The sequence below is a fragment of the Eleginops maclovinus genome, chromosome 15 (assembly GCF_036324505.1).
Source record: "Eleginops maclovinus isolate JMC-PN-2008 ecotype Puerto Natales chromosome 15, JC_Emac_rtc_rv5, whole genome shotgun sequence".
In the NCBI taxonomy this organism is placed as follows: domain Eukaryota; kingdom Metazoa; phylum Chordata; class Actinopteri; order Perciformes; family Eleginopidae; genus Eleginops; species Eleginops maclovinus.
Window position 1 is genome coordinate 11,667,660 of NC_086363.1, and position 18,430 is coordinate 11,686,089.

The 18,430-nt window shown below is 39.5% G+C and overlaps 2 protein-coding genes across 2 annotated transcripts; both read right to left on the bottom strand.

Moving 5' to 3' along the window:
- Positions 1–1,566: 1,566 nt before the first annotated feature.
- On the bottom strand, positions 1,567–10,381 carry faxca (failed axon connections homolog, metaxin like GST domain containing a). Its single transcript, XM_063901386.1, has 6 exons — positions 9,952–10,381; positions 7,656–7,791; positions 7,240–7,436; positions 6,506–6,723; positions 5,239–5,355; positions 1,567–4,989 (listed from the first exon to the last, which is right to left on the bottom strand). The coding sequence occupies exons 1-6, from the start codon at positions 10,209–10,211 to the stop codon at positions 4,697–4,699; spliced, it is 1,221 nt and encodes a 406-aa protein (XP_063757456.1). The 5' UTR covers positions 10,212–10,381; the 3' UTR covers positions 1,567–4,696.
- Positions 10,382–11,491: 1,110 nt separating this feature from the next.
- Positions 11,492–18,154, bottom strand: ccnc (cyclin C). Its single transcript, XM_063902773.1, has 12 exons — positions 18,014–18,154; positions 17,547–17,653; positions 17,215–17,299; positions 16,710–16,779; positions 16,550–16,601; positions 16,391–16,446; positions 14,537–14,572; positions 14,346–14,437; positions 14,166–14,233; positions 13,986–14,065; positions 13,433–13,551; positions 11,492–13,059 (listed from the first exon to the last, which is right to left on the bottom strand). Exons 1-12 carry the CDS (start codon positions 18,043–18,045, stop codon positions 13,005–13,007), a joined length of 852 nt encoding a protein of 283 aa, XP_063758843.1. The 5' UTR covers positions 18,046–18,154; the 3' UTR covers positions 11,492–13,004.
- Between the last annotated feature and the right edge of the window lie 276 nt (positions 18,155–18,430).

Below are 18,430 nucleotides of genomic sequence, written 5' to 3' on the forward strand. Positions count from 1 at the left end.
TAGTGGCTGCTGGTGGTGAAACGCAGCCTTGGGTTCCTGCTTCATCCTCAGTGAGTGTTTTTTTTGTTGCTGCTCCTTTCTAAATGATACCTTATAACCAGGGACGAAGCTACATTTAGGACATATTCTTTTTATTTTATTCTGGAAATTTGGTTGTTTATCAACCCAGTGCAAACTTTCCAGGTTGATTTTAGCATTTTATCTATTACATGTATTTATTACTCCACCATATACATGTTTAAATTATATGTGGAGGGTTATGAAAGTTATTACAATTCATATGTCGGAAGATGAAACACTTGAGTTAACAGATCTGTAAGTAGATAATAATTAGATAGAAGCTTTCCTGGCGGTACTCAGTAATGATTAAAGGTAGAATGGAGACAGTAAAACAAACAAACAAACAAACAACACATATTTACAAATTTAAGTATAACTAAAGCGAATAAATATATAATTAATAATTGCATTATTTATTTTGGCCCTATGTTATAAATGAACAAATAGAAATGCATTAATGTTCATCCCTTGCTGCAGATTGTAGGTTGGAGCCAATCTTAATTAATGAATATTTTGAAGTGTAGTTGTCCATTTACATTGTGTCTGTAAAGCAACTAAAAACATAAGCAATCAAATATAGATTTAGCGGATTAAAAAAATAAAGTATGTAGATATAGTTAATAAAGTAGTACTAGTCCATTATTAGGCTATTATTTGGAAATCTGAACCAAAATGTGCAATAACAAAGAAAAACATTTTAATTTGAAGTGTGATTATTCTGGATTTGTGTGTGTTTGTCTGTATGTGCTAAAACAGGTCTAAAACCAGCTCTCTGACCATGTTGCCTGGATGCTGTCCTATCAGCAGACGACCATCTGCCCTGCTCGCGGCCCTCACACTCGTACAGGCATCCTCTGCATTATTCATGTTTTTACACACAAACACACACACACACACTTTCACGCCTCCATGCACACAATGTCCCTCCACACACATCATGCACACAGCCACGTGTCATACAAACACACACACAGCTGCTACCTCTGACACTGTACGCGAGTCTCTGACTCACCAGAGCTGGTTTTATACTCCGGTGTAATTGTCAGTCCTGAATTGTCTCCTCAGTCTTGTGTGTTAGGAGATCTCTCAGGGATTCTGCACAATGGCCACAGAAATGCAACCAGCCAAAGTCATCACATATCATTCTGACTGTTTGTCCCTCTCCCTTTTCATGCCCTTTCCTCACCAGAACCCACGCTTCATCTCCACAGCGGCGCTCCCACCACTTTCTATTTCTCTGCCCTCATTTTTCTCTCTCCGTTTCTCCAGAGCTCCTGCACAAGCACAAAGAAAAGGGCAGAGAGCTAATCTTCAGCATTGTTGGGTGGGCTTTGTATTGTCATATGGTAGCAGGCACGGAGGGACAGGGATTATGAGACGGATATATGCCAGAACATACCCACCTCCAAGTGTTGATACAGAGATTTTTTTCTTTAGGTCCATATGGCTTTTAATGCATCACCACAATGATGCCAGACAGGGTTAAAATACCAAACAAAACAAGGGTAAAATACCACAGCAATATTTAATGAAATATTATGAGTAATCCATTGTCATACAGCTTTTTATCTCTAGGTATGATACATTCATAAGAATCTTTTTTTTTTATATAAGTACAGAGCAAATTCTTTGCATGTTCGCTTATTATGTATCATTTTTTGCCCTCCCCCTGGCTCTCCTATTTACAGTTTGATGAGAATCCACAGGTGTTTCAGCACACACGGCACCACAAGACAATATGGCTTCTATAGTCTACAAGCAGAAATCTCGATGAGAGCGACTTGACCTCTGACCTCTGAGGTACACAGACAGATGAAGTTGCCTACAGAGATCCGGTTGTGGATGACAAGAAGGACACTAAACATCAGCTGATCTGAGCTCTAGCAGTCAGTTTAGTTATTTTACCAGTCATGTTTGTTTTTTTTTAAGTTTCAACCTGAAGGTCTTTCTACTTGTGACAGTAACATTTGCAGCAGAATGAGGGACTTATAACCCAACACAATGACATCGATATTATGATATGAATATAACATTTACCACACATGACATCTCTAAACATGGACATGCATGCGATTACGGCAATGACTGGCAACGTGAAAATGCAGTTGGTTCAGTGGAAGTCAGAGCATCGACAGTATTGCACTAATACACAAATCAATACACTTGATTGACTCGGCCAGAGAAGAGAAAACACGTGTAAACAGAAGAAGAAAAAGTGCAAAAATAATCAACAATATTTCAGTCTCTTAAGATCAAACACAGCCACCGTCCAAAATCAATAAATATAAACAAGGAAATAAATAATAAATAAATATGAAATGTAAAAGTATAAGTGCTAGGCTGGCACTGATGAAAAGTAAACTGCTGAAGGAGTCTGTTTCTGACTAGATGAGAAGGCAAGAACATGCAGGCCAAGGTTTTTTAAGACACAGAATGTAATTTTTAAAACAAATCTGCAGTGCGACAGATATAAGCTTTACCAACTCCTCGCTAAAGGCTTTCATATTGAAGCCAAACTTATTGATGCATTTTGACATCTTCTTTTGCTTTGTTCCACAGAAAACACAGACTGTCTAAAGTCTCTCTTAAACAAATGACCACAGCCTCGGAAAGCCGATTGCTGCCACGCAGATAAAAAAAAAAACAGAACAGTTTCCAGTCTTAAAGTGAAGCGTGTTCTTTTAACAAGATATTTTCATGTTCACAATAAGAAGCTTTTCTTCTCATACAACTACACAAGTTTGAAATTATGACGCAATAATTTTGTATGTCTTAATATCTTGGAAATATCTGGTTAAAGATCATTTCTTTTTCTGCGAGGCAGCAACTGGTTTTAATTTAATTTAAAACATACTGCTACATAAAATGCTACATATGATCAACTCATGAATGTAATTTTTGTGCCAAATCTTCACAAGGGGAGCCTGACTAATGCTTGATTTTAGCATTTGAAAAAAAATCGTATTTTGGCCAATATTTCATTCTTATAAAAACTGTAAAACTTTTTAAATTGTAACTCCGTTAATGTAAAGCTCCATAATAAAAGAGATGTAACTAGGCTCTGTTTTCAGCATGATATTTTTCAGTGCCCTCTATTGGAGAAAAACGATATTAAACCTATTTTTGGCATATCTCTACTGCACCTTTTTGAGACACTTTATGCCAATCCTGTATATCTGCATTAAGGCCTGGTCATATAAATACACTTCAATTAATTCACATGGATCCTCTTGCAACGTGACTGAACGATAAGGTGTGCTCGGGAGGGAAGGTTTCGGCTGTGAAACGTCACCAGTGTGCCATCATTGACACACGGAGTGACTCACAAGCTAACACACTGCATACCCCACGCTTGCATCCATATTAACACACAATATGTTGGTATGTGCATTTGCTGAGTGACAAACACACATAAAACCTGCACCGAACCATCACACACCGAAAACAACTCGTATAACATCGACTTGCATCTGCTCCGTTATTGCTTCACATGTTTTCTGAGCAATCCATCATTTTGAATCATAGTCTCTGTAAAAAAACAGAACTGCTAGAAAATAAAATAACTTTAACAGGCTCAATTGGCTACATCCGAGGCAGCGAAAAACAAACTGAACGAATAAGCCAGCTGACACATGAAGACAACATCATTAAAGGTAAGTTTAAAGGGAGATTTTCATTTGCAAGTTCCAGCCATGCACTTTAATTCAAAAGGTCTATTGCATCTATTTCTACATGATTGCATAACTCTCGCTCAATGCTTGAATGCAGGTTAAAATGACCTAAAGCTACCCTCCTCCATGACAATATACTGTTTGTCGTCCGTTACTCTTCCAACTTGGGGACAAATGTTCCTTTTTGGCAAAAATAATTGTCTAAATAAGACCAAAGATAAGTGCTAATGGCAGATTGCAGTTTCTTTCTGCACTATTTAAATACGGGCAGCAGGCATTACTGTCATTTCGCAGGTGTGTAGACGGACACAGCACAGGAGGTCACAGGGTGGCTCACACTGATCCTGGACCAGCAGAGTGTATTCATGTAGACTACTACAGACACTTTGAGTCATTGTGTCCGACACATAGAAGAAACACCTACAGTATTTACACCGTATGACAGAGGGGGTGACTCTATATATGCAGGCTAACTATACTAAGTATTCTCATATATATTATATCTAATAAATCTGCTCCATTTATATATTTACATTGAGTTGTATCCATTCACATGAATATCTGTACAGTTAGTCGATGTCATATCAATACAAGGCGTTTAGGGTTCAGTTAGTCAAACACACACAAGGCTGGACGGTGTGAGGTTGCTACGAAGGACGACGGGCGGGGGGACGGGACGTGACAACAAGTAGGAGTTGTCACTGCATATGACCACATGGAGGAGTTTCTCAGCAGGGCGTCATTTACTCCTGATTTTTGAATCCTTCTCTTTCCATCTTCTTCTCTCCTTGTGTTCCAATCATTCCTCCACCACAACGTCCTCAAACTTCTCCACTGTCACAGGTGACGCCAACCCTCCTCCCCAGAGATTTTCTGTTCAGAGGAAGTGGGGCTTACAGGTGGGACGCAGCTCCCCCCCTGTGGTGTGCAATCTATCTAGTGTGTTTCTACACGTGGATGTTTCGTCAACACTTGTCCATTTCAGAGCACTCCGTGTCCATGTCAGAGTCATACAGCGAGACACCCGTAGGGTCGCTGTCGGGAGACAAAGGGTCCTTTGGTGAGTGCGTTTGTGAAGTGTGTGTGTGTGTGTCGTCATGGAAGGTGTCCGTGCGGGAGTACAGGCCCAGGTCGGGGAGTTTGGAGTTGCTGTCCTCGGAGGTGTCGCTGTAGCAGAAGTCCTCCAGGTCCACGAACCACTCGGGCCAAAATCGCCGGCGGATGCGCTCGCAGTACATGGCCAGGTTGATAAGCTCACCTGCAGGAGGAGAGACAGTTGAGTGTGTGAAAGAGGCTCTGAATAAGTCATTTCATATCTAAGAAGAAAACACAACTTCCCTTTAGAAGTCTATTGGCCAGGACTTGGACAATTAAAGTCTAGTGTGTAGAGAAAGTTATTTTACCTGATGTTTTAATGATGTTGACCTTAAAGTGTATGCTCAAAATCGTTTTATGAAAATGTTATATACAAACTTTATGTTGTAGATTCCTATTTTGGTGAACTCACCTTTGATCAGATGCTCTGGCCGCGTTCCTGGTAGTGTCCACATAGCAGGGGCCAGGTGACTGAACACTGCGGCGTCTACTGTTGAAAGCTTGGAGCCCATAAGATACTTCTTATCACCTTAGTGAGCACACAGAGAAATATGTGTCAAATAACCAGGCACAAATACAATCCATGTATTCAAAATAAATGCACTCATTCACATTCTTGTTGAGATCTAGATATAAGGATTCAAACCATGCATATCAGTATGCAATATATAAAACCAGAAGTTACTTAGCTTAGCATACACATTGAAAACAGGGGGAAAAAGTTACCCTGACCCTGTCCATACATACATTGCTACAGAAAATGTTTACATTAGAAGAATCTGCAAAACAAAAAAGATCCCTTCTGGCCACACAGTAAAATGTATCATAGATCAATTGAGGGTTATAAAGCTTTAACCTTTGCAAGTATTTTAATGTAACAACACTTCCCGCCACAACTCTACTACATGCATTTCGATCTCTCTGTCTGTACACACAAATTGAAAGGTTGACAATAAAGTTGACTTTGATGCTCTCGGATCTGTCTCTATTACATCTCCTATTATAAACTGCCAAAGGTTGGGTATTGATTAGGCTGCAATGCTACCTTTACACCACAGGAGATCTCTGTTGTGCTGTTATTTGACAAGTACAAAGATGTACTACTAGTTATAGTTCTCATGGCACACATTGAGAAGCCATTACAACTGTTTCATTTGGCCCATAAAGCTGTTGATCTGCTTGCATGGGAATTATATGAAGACAGAGGCGCCACAAATTGTAATAAAGTCTTACAATGACAAAGTGAGTGCCTAAGTCTCTTTAAATACAGAGTTTAGTCACAAGTGCTGGAAACAAATTGTGCTGCTCCTTTAGCTTTCACTTTAATATTTTATTCTCTATTTTCTATTGAGATAGATATGGGTCTTGTGTGCTGGGACACCAACATTTTGATGTCTCTTTTTTTCTTTTTAAACATGAAAAAAAAGCTATAAACTAAATTCAGATATATAAATAGAATAAAAAATAAGATAGCTTTTATAGCTTTTAAAAAAAACTTTAATAACCTCATCGTGTCCCCAAATCTCGAAAGTACCTTAACATGGCTTGATGTACTGTATGTTTTTAAGGTTAACTCATGTTTATTATTTTAAAACCATCCGCAATTAAATCATTGAAACCCCCGCTATTACATTATAATACACTCTGATCCAAATAAAATATTTGCAGATTCCTCTAACCTAGTAAAGTGGCCAGGGTGCGCATGTCCTTCTCCATCAGGGCGTAGACCTCGTCCTCGGAGAAGCGTCCGATCCCGTGGCCGTACATCTCCCTCTTCAAGATCCCGCCCGTCAGGTGACTCAGGATCCACTTGAGCAGGTCGCTCAGTGGCCCGCTCACTGACAGCATCTTCTGAGTCTCCTCCAGGTTATCCACCCACTGACAGTAAGCAATGGTCCTGCAGCACAAACACATATGTGCATTTGTACAGACATAATACCTTTGTTGTTACCAAATAAAAACCCACAACATTTGAATGATTTTTGTATTGTAATCATTATTTTTGGAGCCTAATGATGTTCTATTGATGTTGATGCATTTGCATGAAACCAGATAATAGCATAGTCTGGTTTAAAAAAGTAAAAACTACAATTTGAAGCAGGGGCTTTAGACTGAATGCTTGATACCACGAAATGCATTATGTTATGCTGTTATGACTGTGGGATCAAACATTTAGGTTTTTATGGGATCAGCGGGGTTCTTTCTGTTCTTAACAGTCAGACTTCTGTGTATTTTGGCTACACAGTTTGTAAAGGGAGCTGAGGTTGCACTTCCAAAAATCAATAGAGAAAAACACAGCCGAAATTAATTGAAAATTAAAAAGCGAAGAAAAGGGCTAATTGAGGTAAAGGGTTGAAATAAATGTTGATAATTAATATTCCCCACACCAGATATAACTTCAATGGACCCTCACCAGTAGAAATGCTCTTCCACCATCTTGGTAATGGCACGAGACACAGCCTTCTCCTGCGGCGTCAGGCTCTTGTTGAGGCTGACGCCTAGCCGCTCGTCTAGGTAGTCGATGATGAACTCGGTACCAAACACCTGCTCCTGGTTGTACTCGATCCACGGCATCTTTCCCTGTGGTGAAAGCTTCCCATCAAAGTAGTTCTGCGAGAGATAATAAATTCAGGTCAACAAAGTAGAATTGGATTTTTTAAAAACATGTAATAATCCTTTGCAGGAAGCTGAGTGGTGTTAGGTAATAACAACAAAAGGATCAAAACATCTTCACACTCAACTATGAAAACACACTATTAGAGAGTAGCTTTAGGAGAATCAAAGACAAACAGGTGGAGTAGTATTGCAGACACATTAACACAGCTGTACCTGGTAGGGCAGGTCCACCATGCGGAGGTAGGTCTCCATTTTAAGGCAGAAGGGGGACAGGGAAGGGACGCCAGATTTGGGCCTGGAGAACTGGTGGAGTATGATTGCATCTTTAGAGTCCAGCTCTTCCTCCTTTCTGTGTGGAGGACAGAAAGACAGAGGTTTAGATATTGCAAAAATAAAAGGCTTGTACTTGTTTGAAAAAATATTCCGTTTACAGTCAAATTAAGGAAACTCTAAATTAGGGACAAAAAACACATCCCACAATAACAATGAGATTACAGGGTTAGGTTTTACATTAGGTTTCACCTGTCTAGTGGGAATGGCTCGACCTGCAGGGAATTATTCTTCCTGCTTGATATATTTATTCATTGTGTCTGTTATATTGGTGGTTACATGGTTTATTATTTTCAATCAAATGACCAAAAACTAGCACAAATTAAGTTTGAATCCCAGTGAACAGTCATGTAACAGGTGGTACTGAAACTACTCTCACATACTGCATGTCTATTAAGCCAGCAGCCAATTAGCTTAGCTTAGCATTACGACTGGAAAAGGGGAGAAACTGCTAGCTTGGCTTTGAGTACCGGTCACAAAATCCATCTATCAGCACCTTTAATGTGTTAACATGTTAATGTTTATTTATAACGTGTTAACAGTCTACAGTGTCCCACTTTAAATCTTTCAAAACCCCAATGCAAAATTATGACTAATAGGGGTTGGACTATTTCTTGGCTTATCACTTCCTATACCCTCTGGAGTAAGAGCTAGCTGTTTCCTATTTTTATGCTAAGCTAACCCAAGTGTGATGAAATGGTATTGAATAAATGTAATTATCCGCAACCTCCCATGAGTGACGATCAGCCACTGGGCTATTTACACTGGCCAAGGGAGAAACTGCATTGCCAAAACAATGCATCAAACACTTGTGAAGGACTATGGTGCATTGACATGGATACTGTTGGAGGCTAAGGACAAGGGCAGCGGGCCCTGCAAATGGCAAGTAATTCACGTGTGCACAATGCAGAATGAAAGGGAGCTGTCCACTGTGTGAAGTGCTGAAACGTAACAACAAGCAGCCTCAGAGGAGAGAAGCTGTCTATTGCAGCTGGTGCTGAAATACACACTCTCTTTAAAGAGGTTGCTTTTGGTGCAATAACATGACGAGGGTCCTATAGAATAAAGCATAGCATACAGTTAGGGACCCAGCTTTAAGACTTAACGTCAGACGGAACCAAAACAAGGCAAAAATGTGAACCAAAAAGCTGGCCAGCCACCCTGTATGACCTCCATCATAATGGGTTTTTAACTGCACCACAAACAGCCTGCAATCTCTGTATAACAATCGACCCAGTGTAAATGGCAGCTATACCGGCATAATGTATGCAGGGGGGCCTTCACACCACAATGTCAAATATTAAGACTTATACATCATTTACCATTGATCGTCAATGGTGTGTTGGGCTTTATTTTGTTATTGACTTTGTATTGCTGGTTCGTTAGTAAACAACAGTGGGCATGGACTGCATGTAATCCGAGCTCTCTTTTTAAAGGACAACATCCTCAAACCCTTATTCCAGAAAATAATTAATAAAAATACATTCATATGGATCACTCGAAGACACGATAATCTTGTCTGACCGATGAATAACCTATGTCTGAGTTCTAGTTAGTTTGTTTTAATCCATATTACTGCAGTGCTTTAGACTTAAACCAAACACCGGAACGTGCGTATGGAAGGGGGGGGGGGGTCACAATAAAAATCAGAAGATGAACCTCTGTCGCCTCGTCCTTGAGATAAATTGAAAGTGACCCCGTGTCAATGTCTGTTATGTCAATTCATGTTACAAGGGAGGTGTTAGCCTACAGACTAACCTCTACTAAACAACATAGGAAATAAGCAATTCTCCTTTTGTAAATGCTTTAAATAAACGCCAAACATAAACTGTGACCTTTGCCGCAGGTCGCTCGTCATTTGGCTAATCCACGTCAAAAAGCTAATAAATAAATACAATGTTTGAATGTGTGTCTGCTGGGAGATGGAGATGGGGGGGAGGGGGGTTACGTTACATCACAATCCACCCACTCACGATTCCTTATTCTCCACTGACTCCGCTCTTTTACCCCGCCCAGCCAGACGAGATTAAGTAATATCAAACCACAGAAATAATACAGTGGTCTGTGATATTTGGAGTAAACACGAACAAAATAGCATCAAACAGAGTCTTAATGGGGATGCCTGAGTGTGGATTAAGGTGACCCCTCTCTCCACTCTCTGTTTGTTGTTTGTTGGTACCTGATGGCCAGTAGTTCGTGCAGAAGATAGGCAGCGGCAGCCAGCAGTGCCCCTCCGGTCAAATAAAGAGTCTTTCGCCACCACGAGTCCGAGCCCAACGCCGACATGATCCCGCCGTAGTCCTGCAGAGGGTAGGCGATGATGTACCCATAAAACGAGAGCTGCTCATCAGAGCCTAGCAGGCCGGAAGAGAAGCTCTGGTTCTGGACAAGATCAACCACACACGATCGCGTCCAGGCAAACCCGACGCGCCAGTACATGCTCTCTGTCTCCGGCCACTTTCCGCCTCACTCTGGCAGCTCGGGGCTTCATCAGCGGGGGCTTCATGGGTGCAGGGGGCAGCAGGTGCAGGGCGACTTGGCGAGGAACGGCCGAATGGACGCAAGTGGCCCGCCCGGAGCTTGTCCCCGCAGCCGGGTCGACATCCTCCGCAGCCCGCTCGGAGTCGGAGCTCGCTGCTGGATGAAGCTCTCCTTTCAGTAAACAACGCTTCCGGTGATGTCTTTCAAAATAAATGTCTATCATGCGTTGCACAACAAATGTTCCTTTAGTGTTAGTGAACTACTCATATTTAACTACTAAGGCCAAAAAAGGCAAGAACCAGTGAGAACCCACATATTTGCAAACATAGGCTTGAAAATTAAACTGAAAGGCATACAACAAAATTATTAATACATAACGAAGAAAGAAGCTGCTTTTAGGTAAGCTATGTCCAAATGCATTGTAGAATATAATTTAACAACGTTTGTACTCTATTTGGTTAGCAATTATATCCTAAAGAAAACACATAGAACAGCACCAATAAAGCTTCCCCAACTTTTGAGGATTCATATCTCTGGGGGAAAAACATTTTATCTATTTGCTGTAGCACAACGGTTACAAATATTTGAGTTTTAAATGTATTCACTCTTAGAAGGCACAACATTTCCTCTGTTCAACTTCTACATGTCAAACTCTGTTGCATAAATAAGGCCAACCAAGATTCAAGATTTCGACATTCTAAATTCATGAGTTTATACAATTCAAAATCAGTTTATCTCACAGATTTCATATCTTAAAAGCTAAATCTAACAGATGATCCATGTTTTTTTTAATAGTTTAGCTGCCCTATAATAAAAACAAAAACACGATTCTATTTTGAAGGAAACCGGCCCCAGCTTCCGGTATAGTTGACGTTTTTCTCTTCACACAAATAAAGTGACGTCACGAGGACATGCTGTACCCCATGGTACAAACACCTAGAGGCGACAACAGTAAATATACCCTCTATATTTTTCATCAAATGTATTCTTAACAAACAGGATACAATTTAAAACGTATTTTATGTTCAATGCCCACTTTAACTCCCATCGCTCTGCTATTAAATATATAGACTTTGTCCTATCAAAACTGATTTGCAACATGTTGGGTGTTCTTTGTTCTTACCACTAGGGGTCCTACCAAAGCCTCTGTGACATTGAAGTTAGGTAATGGGACTCAATAGGACTTTTGTAACATGCTGGAAGATTCCTCAAAGTCCATCTTGAACAACAACATTGAATTACTTTGTTTTGCACACCATACATTTTTATTACCATAAATGATCTTCAAAAAATGATAAACAAAGACTTTCAAGTAATACAATTTTGGGCACTGTTTTTACCAGAACTAACATGATGATTTAGGTTTGGTGAAGCCCTTTACATGTTCGCACTCATTCCCCAGTGAACAGTCATGTAACAGATGGAGCCTGCTGAAGGGGAGGAAAATGCCAGAGGGCAAAGCGGAGCTGCATCCAACTTGCCCCAGTGGCTTTTTCGTCTCCTTTACTCAGTATGAGAAAGTGGCATTTAACAGGTTTTGGTACCCTTTCAGTTGTTATTCCAATGGTTACAAAATGAAGTGTACAGGAAGCCATTGAGGAAAGATTTGAAGATACAACCACATATTGCAAAAACATCCATCCCTAAAATGCATTTACCAGGGACAATGTGCTTGTATAAAGGTTTCTTAAGTTACCAGCAGCTTTCATTTCGTAAGGCTTTCAAGCACCTTGTTCCGAGGACAGCGACACAAACTGTATTATATCACAAAAATATACACACCTACAGGTATATTCACATAGCAGATGCCACAAATATTGAACTGGATGGCAGATTTTAAAAATAATGTACAAACAAAAGCTTGAAGACAAATCTAGAACGATTGCATCCAACAAAAAAACAGGTAATTATTTCACGAATTACAAACAAAAGTTTTCAGAAATATAATTTTACAGCTAAAGAAGAGTAAAAGAAAATAATTACAATAAAATTAAGCAATGTCGAAAACCAACAAAATCATGACAGTGGAAAAAAAATAGGGGCACTTTTATAGCAAGCACTAGCACAAAGCTAATCCAGCTCATGATTTCCATTTTATTTTCCGTAATGAAGCCAAAACCTAAGCTAAAATAAATGAATAGAATTATAAAGGACATTTACAAAAGAGAAAGGGGAATGGGACGAAGGAGGTGGAGTTGTCATGATTCAAAGAGTGTATTACTACCACTGAGAGAAACCTCTCTTGGGATTGTTCCTGCTATAGTTCATGATCAACCTCACAGGGCTGCAGGATCCAGTGAGATCGCAGTAACACAGTTAACCCAATCACAACACACACACACACACACACAGCCCCCCCCCCCCGAGTGTTCCAAATCTCACAGAGCTCCATGAGAGGAATCGTTCAAGGATGTCAGGATCATCACAATGACATTAAAGCAGGTTTCCCCCACATTCCCTCCCCCCCTTACCTCCAAATGTTCCTCAGTTTGAATGCATTTCAAGTCAGGAGCAGAGTACAAAGTCTCCTCGAGACTGTCCGCTTGCTGTAGGCATTTCAGCGTCTGCTCACTCAATCCATACACCCATTACGCTCAGAGAAGGGGAAACGTGAGCACGTGGCTCTCAGAGTTTCTTGGTCGAAGCACCACAACATCACAAAGTTTGTGCTGTGAGACATTTTGAAAAAAAGATCCACCCCCTCTCTCTACCGTCAACATTATGGATTCCAACCGACGTAATGACGCCGCGCTAGGACTGGCTGTAGGAGTTGCCTTGGTTCCCATTGGAGCTCTGGTCACTCTCACTGTATAAGACAGAGAGACAAAGTCATTGAGATAAAGCACAACAAGAGCAATTACACAACAACAACTACACACACACACACACACCACAACACATTCACACAGACACATATCAAAACCACTTGAGCTTATATTCATACATATGTTAAGTTTGGGATCCTGATTACTTTCATTATGACTTTATTGTAAAGCACTTAGCAACTTTGTTTTTGAAAGGTGTTATATCAACAACGCTAATTACAAATGCAAGTGGTTTAGTTTGGGAATTGGCAATGTAGATTTATGTTACTATACAGCAAGTAAATGCAGCTTTATGTTTAAGTATGGTAACAAATATGTACTTGTAAAGCCAGATTTCAGAAAAGTCATGCTTACCTGTTGGGAGGAGGTTTGGGCTTGGGCATCTTGTTTATCACCGCAGCGATCTCCTTTCTGTCGTCAAAGTTTTTCCACTGGTCATAAAGCTTCAGAATGACACGGATGATCTCCAGGATCTGGACAGAAAACCCCAAAAACCAGAAGTCAACTTGTGAGGATCAACAGCTGCTCAATAAAAGACTTAAAGTTCCTGTGAGTATCACTTAGATAAGCTAAATGTGCAAACCTTTAACAAATAAATAAATACAATTCTGCTAACACAGACAACCTGATTTGATCCCATGTATTAACACACCTGTGGAAAACAAGTCAGCTTAACCTTGTTCTGTATGAATCGATGAAGATGAATAACTGGGGATAAGAGATGAGTGACTTAGAAGGTTGCAGATCACTTTTTTCTGTTAAGGGGTTGGTCTGATGTTTTTTTATCGGGTTGTTTATTTATCTTCACTAGTGACAGTTTCCAGAAGTGTCCTAGACAACAATTAGTACCGATCGTACAACATTTAAAAAGGACATTTTATGAGAATGCAACTGCAGGCGCTCTTACTTTGTCCATGTCAACAGAGAGCTCTGCGAACCACTGCCTGGCATCTTTCTGCTGCACCACACAGGCCACATGCAGACAGGCTGAGGGAGGAAGAGAGCTGGGCGATTACATCTAATAACTTTAAGTCAGTAACTGCATTAAAAAAGCTGCGATGAGGAATCACATGAGGTTGAATCTTACCCAAGGCGATCATGAAGGGAGGGTAGAGCAGACACAGATCCGTCCTGTATGTGTCATTCACTATTCGCCTGGTTCAGATAGAGAACAACATACACACTGAGTGAGCCTACCCACAACAGCTACATCTGGTATTAAAGGGTGTTAAAAGGGACAGATTAATGAACACACACGGGATCGTACCAGGCCAGGGGCAGCAGCATGTCTTCCTGTCCCATGTCCTGCACGTACTGCAGCAGTGGTCTGTAGGGGTGGTACACGATCAGGCAGCAGTCCTGGAAAAAGATTTGATCATCAATAAAAACCCGATATTCCATCAAGCAAAAATACAAACTACAGTACAGCAGCAGGGATGTACAGATATTTCCACTCACCATCAACTCCAGAAGGTAGAACTCGCATTCTAATATCTGTAAAAACACAATTTAAAACTTAATTTAACATTTCAGCCGAACCGACTTCACAGCTTGAAAGAAACAAAGATGTAAATTCTCTCTTAATTAACAACACTTTAACTTCATATAAGCATTGTCAGGATATATATTTTTTTTTATTCAATATTTTAAATTTTTATTCAATATTTGTCATTTAAATTTTTTAGTTCTAATCATTTGTTTTGCTTCCTTTTGTATTTGGCTGCTGCAACGAAAAACATTTCCAAGTTGGGGATAAATAAAGTATTTCTGATTCTGATAACAATACTTCAAAATCAATAAGAATGGGGAGTGTATTTTTGATTGTCCGCAAGTTAAAACATTACAGAAAATATGTGCATATTGTACAGCCTATCTTCTATTTTAAATTGACTTGGGAATCACGATTAACCTTTAAACAACAATGCCCACACAGACAAAGATTCGATCGCTTTTCAAGGTAAAAAAAACACTTCTAAATTGGTACTATAAATGCCATTGCAAAAATGTCTTCCCAATGTTAAAACAAAGACTTTGTACCTCTTTAAGTTGTCAAACAAACTCTATGTATGTTATTGTTTTCTAACCACGATCGCCATTACTTTGTCTGCAGGTTGAATATGATAAATGATGTGTAGAAGTTGCAGAACCCCGTTAAGTCACTCTCTGCTGTGTGAGCCACTCCCTATAAATAATAGTTTACACAGCTTTCAGACAGGCAGCGTGTGTCAGAACAGCTGGTGTGACGTTCTCGCAACTTAGTGAAGATGCTGGACAATAAAATCCCAACGGCGGACACCACTTGGCTCCACAGTGAGAAATGCTGCGCAGCATGAATGTGTGCTTGCGGGTAGCCATGTCACACAGCTATTAAATATTTATCAGAGGTTTGCAAACAATAGTTGTGGAATCTTGCGTACTGCTAGACACTGACATGGCAACACTGTGACAGAGTGTAAGGAGCTCTGGGTATGCTGCTATGTAGCACAGCAGTGCATAAATTACTTTGCAGAGGAAGCAGGACAACAATCAGGTGGTTGATTCACATCATAACTGATCCAATAGTACATTTGAGTGGTTTATAGCAATACTTCACCAAAATTACAATTTGTATATTGATAACTCCCACCTTGTGGCTTTAAATGTTTGAAGAAAGACTTGTTGAACGAAAAGGGCGTAGAACAGTCTTGATAATTTGAAGTAAATCGATGCCACATTCAACAGCAAAACTAAATCAAAACATCGGCCTACACATGTTTGCAGTATAACCCTAGGCTCATTTACCCACTTATAGGCCAGCTACTTACCAAACATATGCATTAACACGGAAACCTTACTAAGCTTGAGACAAGCAATGCAGAAGTTTATTAATATCATGTTTTGATATGATTGCTTTTGATAAAAGCGGCATCATGGACTTTTGTTCAGTAAATAAATGCCTCTGCTTTTTTGATTCCTTGTTCACCCGTAATAACACAGTTTTCCTCACATATTTAAGGTTACACGGGGTCAGTAATTGGTATGAAAACATCATTGTGGGACTGAAGCATTCTTTTAATTCCGTTGAAATAAATAACTCTTTTTATTTTGCTGTGTTTTAGCACACTATACTTGAGTTTGAAACACATCGCTCAACTCCGCTCGCTCAATGACCCTTGATTAAACTTTGTTTGTGTCATGTTCTTCTTCCCCACACACTTGGACACTCTAATTACTCACGTGTTTTTCTCTGTGTTAGTAGACTGCTGACAGGGTAATGACTTTTACCTGCTCTTATTAACACAATATGTAAACTGTTAGATATATTTTACTTACATGATTCATTCTGTAAGGGAACTCCTTTGGAAAGGCATAGGAAAATCTTGTTTTCACTGTTACGGAAAAAAAAAACATGATTATATTTTCTCTACAGCAGAATATCCATCATTTTAGAGATTTGTACGATTTGCAGGTTTAAAATATGTTGCGACTTACACACAGATGTTGCTGCAGATATCAGCCTGGTATTGGACACAACTCCAAATTCCTGAAAGGACAGAAAGGTTTGAGCTCAGATCAGACGGGTAGAGCACATAAATAACAGGAGTTACTACTTTACTAGTATAACGTAATCATCGCACATAAACTTCCATACCTCGACTTTAGAAGCCAGGAAAACACAAGTAGGAGCCATGAGCACTGGATCAATACTTTTAAGGGAATACCTGCAAGCAAGAAGAGATAAGGTGTGTTGACTTTGTACTAGTAGCCATAAGATGCAGAGGAGATTAGGTTACACTGATGATCCATACAAGATACAATATGCATTATAAATTAAGTAAAAAATTAACTGTGTGCACAAAATATATCTTAACAATATCATCCCCTCTCCTAGCTTTAATAAACAATGGGATATCTTTGAGAGATAATGTATTTATATAAAGTCTAAACTAAAGGTAAGTGATGGTTTCAGAAAAAACAACATCATAAGAAATGTGGATATGATTGTTAAGCACTTATTTGGATAAATATGTCCGATAAGTGTTCCAAATGTAGCGCAGACTTATAGGCAGGACAATATTTGAGCTGTACATCCATTGCAACAATTGAACAATTTGCTTTATCTATTCATCTCAAATAGGCTGGTACCTCTGCCTTACCTGGCATAGAAGCGTTTGAAGTAAACAGTTGCAGTGGCAATGACCTGTTGCCGCAGCTTCAGGTGTTCCCCCAAAGCCTGGATCACTGAAAGAGACACAATAAGAAATAAACAACTGAAAGGAAAAACAGCCTGCCTTCATTATAACGGGTTTGGTTGGAAACATTGAGTAAAAGTACACATCACTACAACACCAACAGACATAAACAGAAAGTACAAAATACAATTTGATAGATTAAGTTGGACTATATAAGTAATATACATATCATGCTGTGTTATAATACAATTAAAGACATTAAAACATACATTTCTTTATACAAATTTAACCACTACCATTGGCAAAGAAAATCTGCAGCTTCCAGTACTCCTCTTCTGAGAGGAACTTCAGGTCCTTCTGCCGCTCTTTCATCAGGTCCTGCTTGTCCAGAACCCACTGAAGACTTTGAGGAAAAAAATAAATACATATTTCAATATGCTCATAGATGCGCTGGTTATTCGAACTGTCATCAACTAAGCTAGCGGGTAGCACAACATAAACCTGTTTGTTTTAGCCTTTTGTATGGCAGTCGTAAAGCCTGAACAACATGAAAAGAAACCTGTACAAATCATCTTTTACAAGAGCCTTTGTTGTTAATTTGTTCGCTCTCTGTCTTTATTTAAATCACTCGTTTATATCGGAGCAACAGTTCAGGAGAAACAGTGCAGCCGCAGAAGAACAGCTAAGCTAAGCTAGGCCTCACAACACAGGCGGTTATTTAAATAGAAAGACGTTAAAGTACACATTTTTTATAAAAACTTACTAATGTGAACTTTGCCAGAAGTTTCCCGCCATATTACAGCAGTTGAGGTAGAGAAAGACACTTTATATTGATAAAACTCAACAACAAAGAAGCGGATAGCACAGGCAAAGTAGTTGTGCTAAGAAGACACTGGAGTCACACAAAAAGCGTCCCGAAGAACTCAATTGAAAGGTTCCGGATTTTTTGTTCTGCTTTTAAAACGTCAATTTATTTTTCTCTACAAAAGTGATGTGCAAAAGTATAACTGGCTATTTTTTTTTTATTACACATTGATATACACGTTTGAATAGTTCAAATGTGAAAACATATGAAAATAATGGGTGGAGTGGATAAACGATTAATTGAGGAGTGGATGGTTTGAGAAACGAATAATGTGTTAGAAAACTAAATGAGTAAAACGCAACATTGTTAATTAAT

Coding starts and splice junctions, on each gene's coding strand:
- faxca (XM_063901386.1), bottom strand. CDS start 10,211: ATGTACTGGCGCGTCGGGTTTGCCTGGACGCGATCGTGTGTGGTTGAT. Junction 7,792..9,951: donor CACGAACTACTGGCCATCAG/GTACCAACAAAC, acceptor TCCTCCACACAG/AAAGGAGGAAGAGCTGGACT. Junction 5,356..6,505: donor CACCCTGGCCACTTTACTAG/GTTAGAGGAATC, acceptor GTGCTCACTAAG/GTGATAAGAAGTATCTTATG.
- ccnc (XM_063902773.1), bottom strand. CDS start 18,045: ATGGCGGGAAACTTCTGGCAAAGTTCACATTA. Junction 16,780..17,214: donor TTCAAACGCTTCTATGCCAG/GTAAGGCAGAGG, acceptor TCTTGCTTGCAG/GTATTCCCTTAAAAGTATTG. Junction 13,060..13,432: donor CCCAAACCTCCTCCCAACAG/GTAAGCATGACT, acceptor TGTCTTATACAG/TGAGAGTGACCAGAGCTCCA.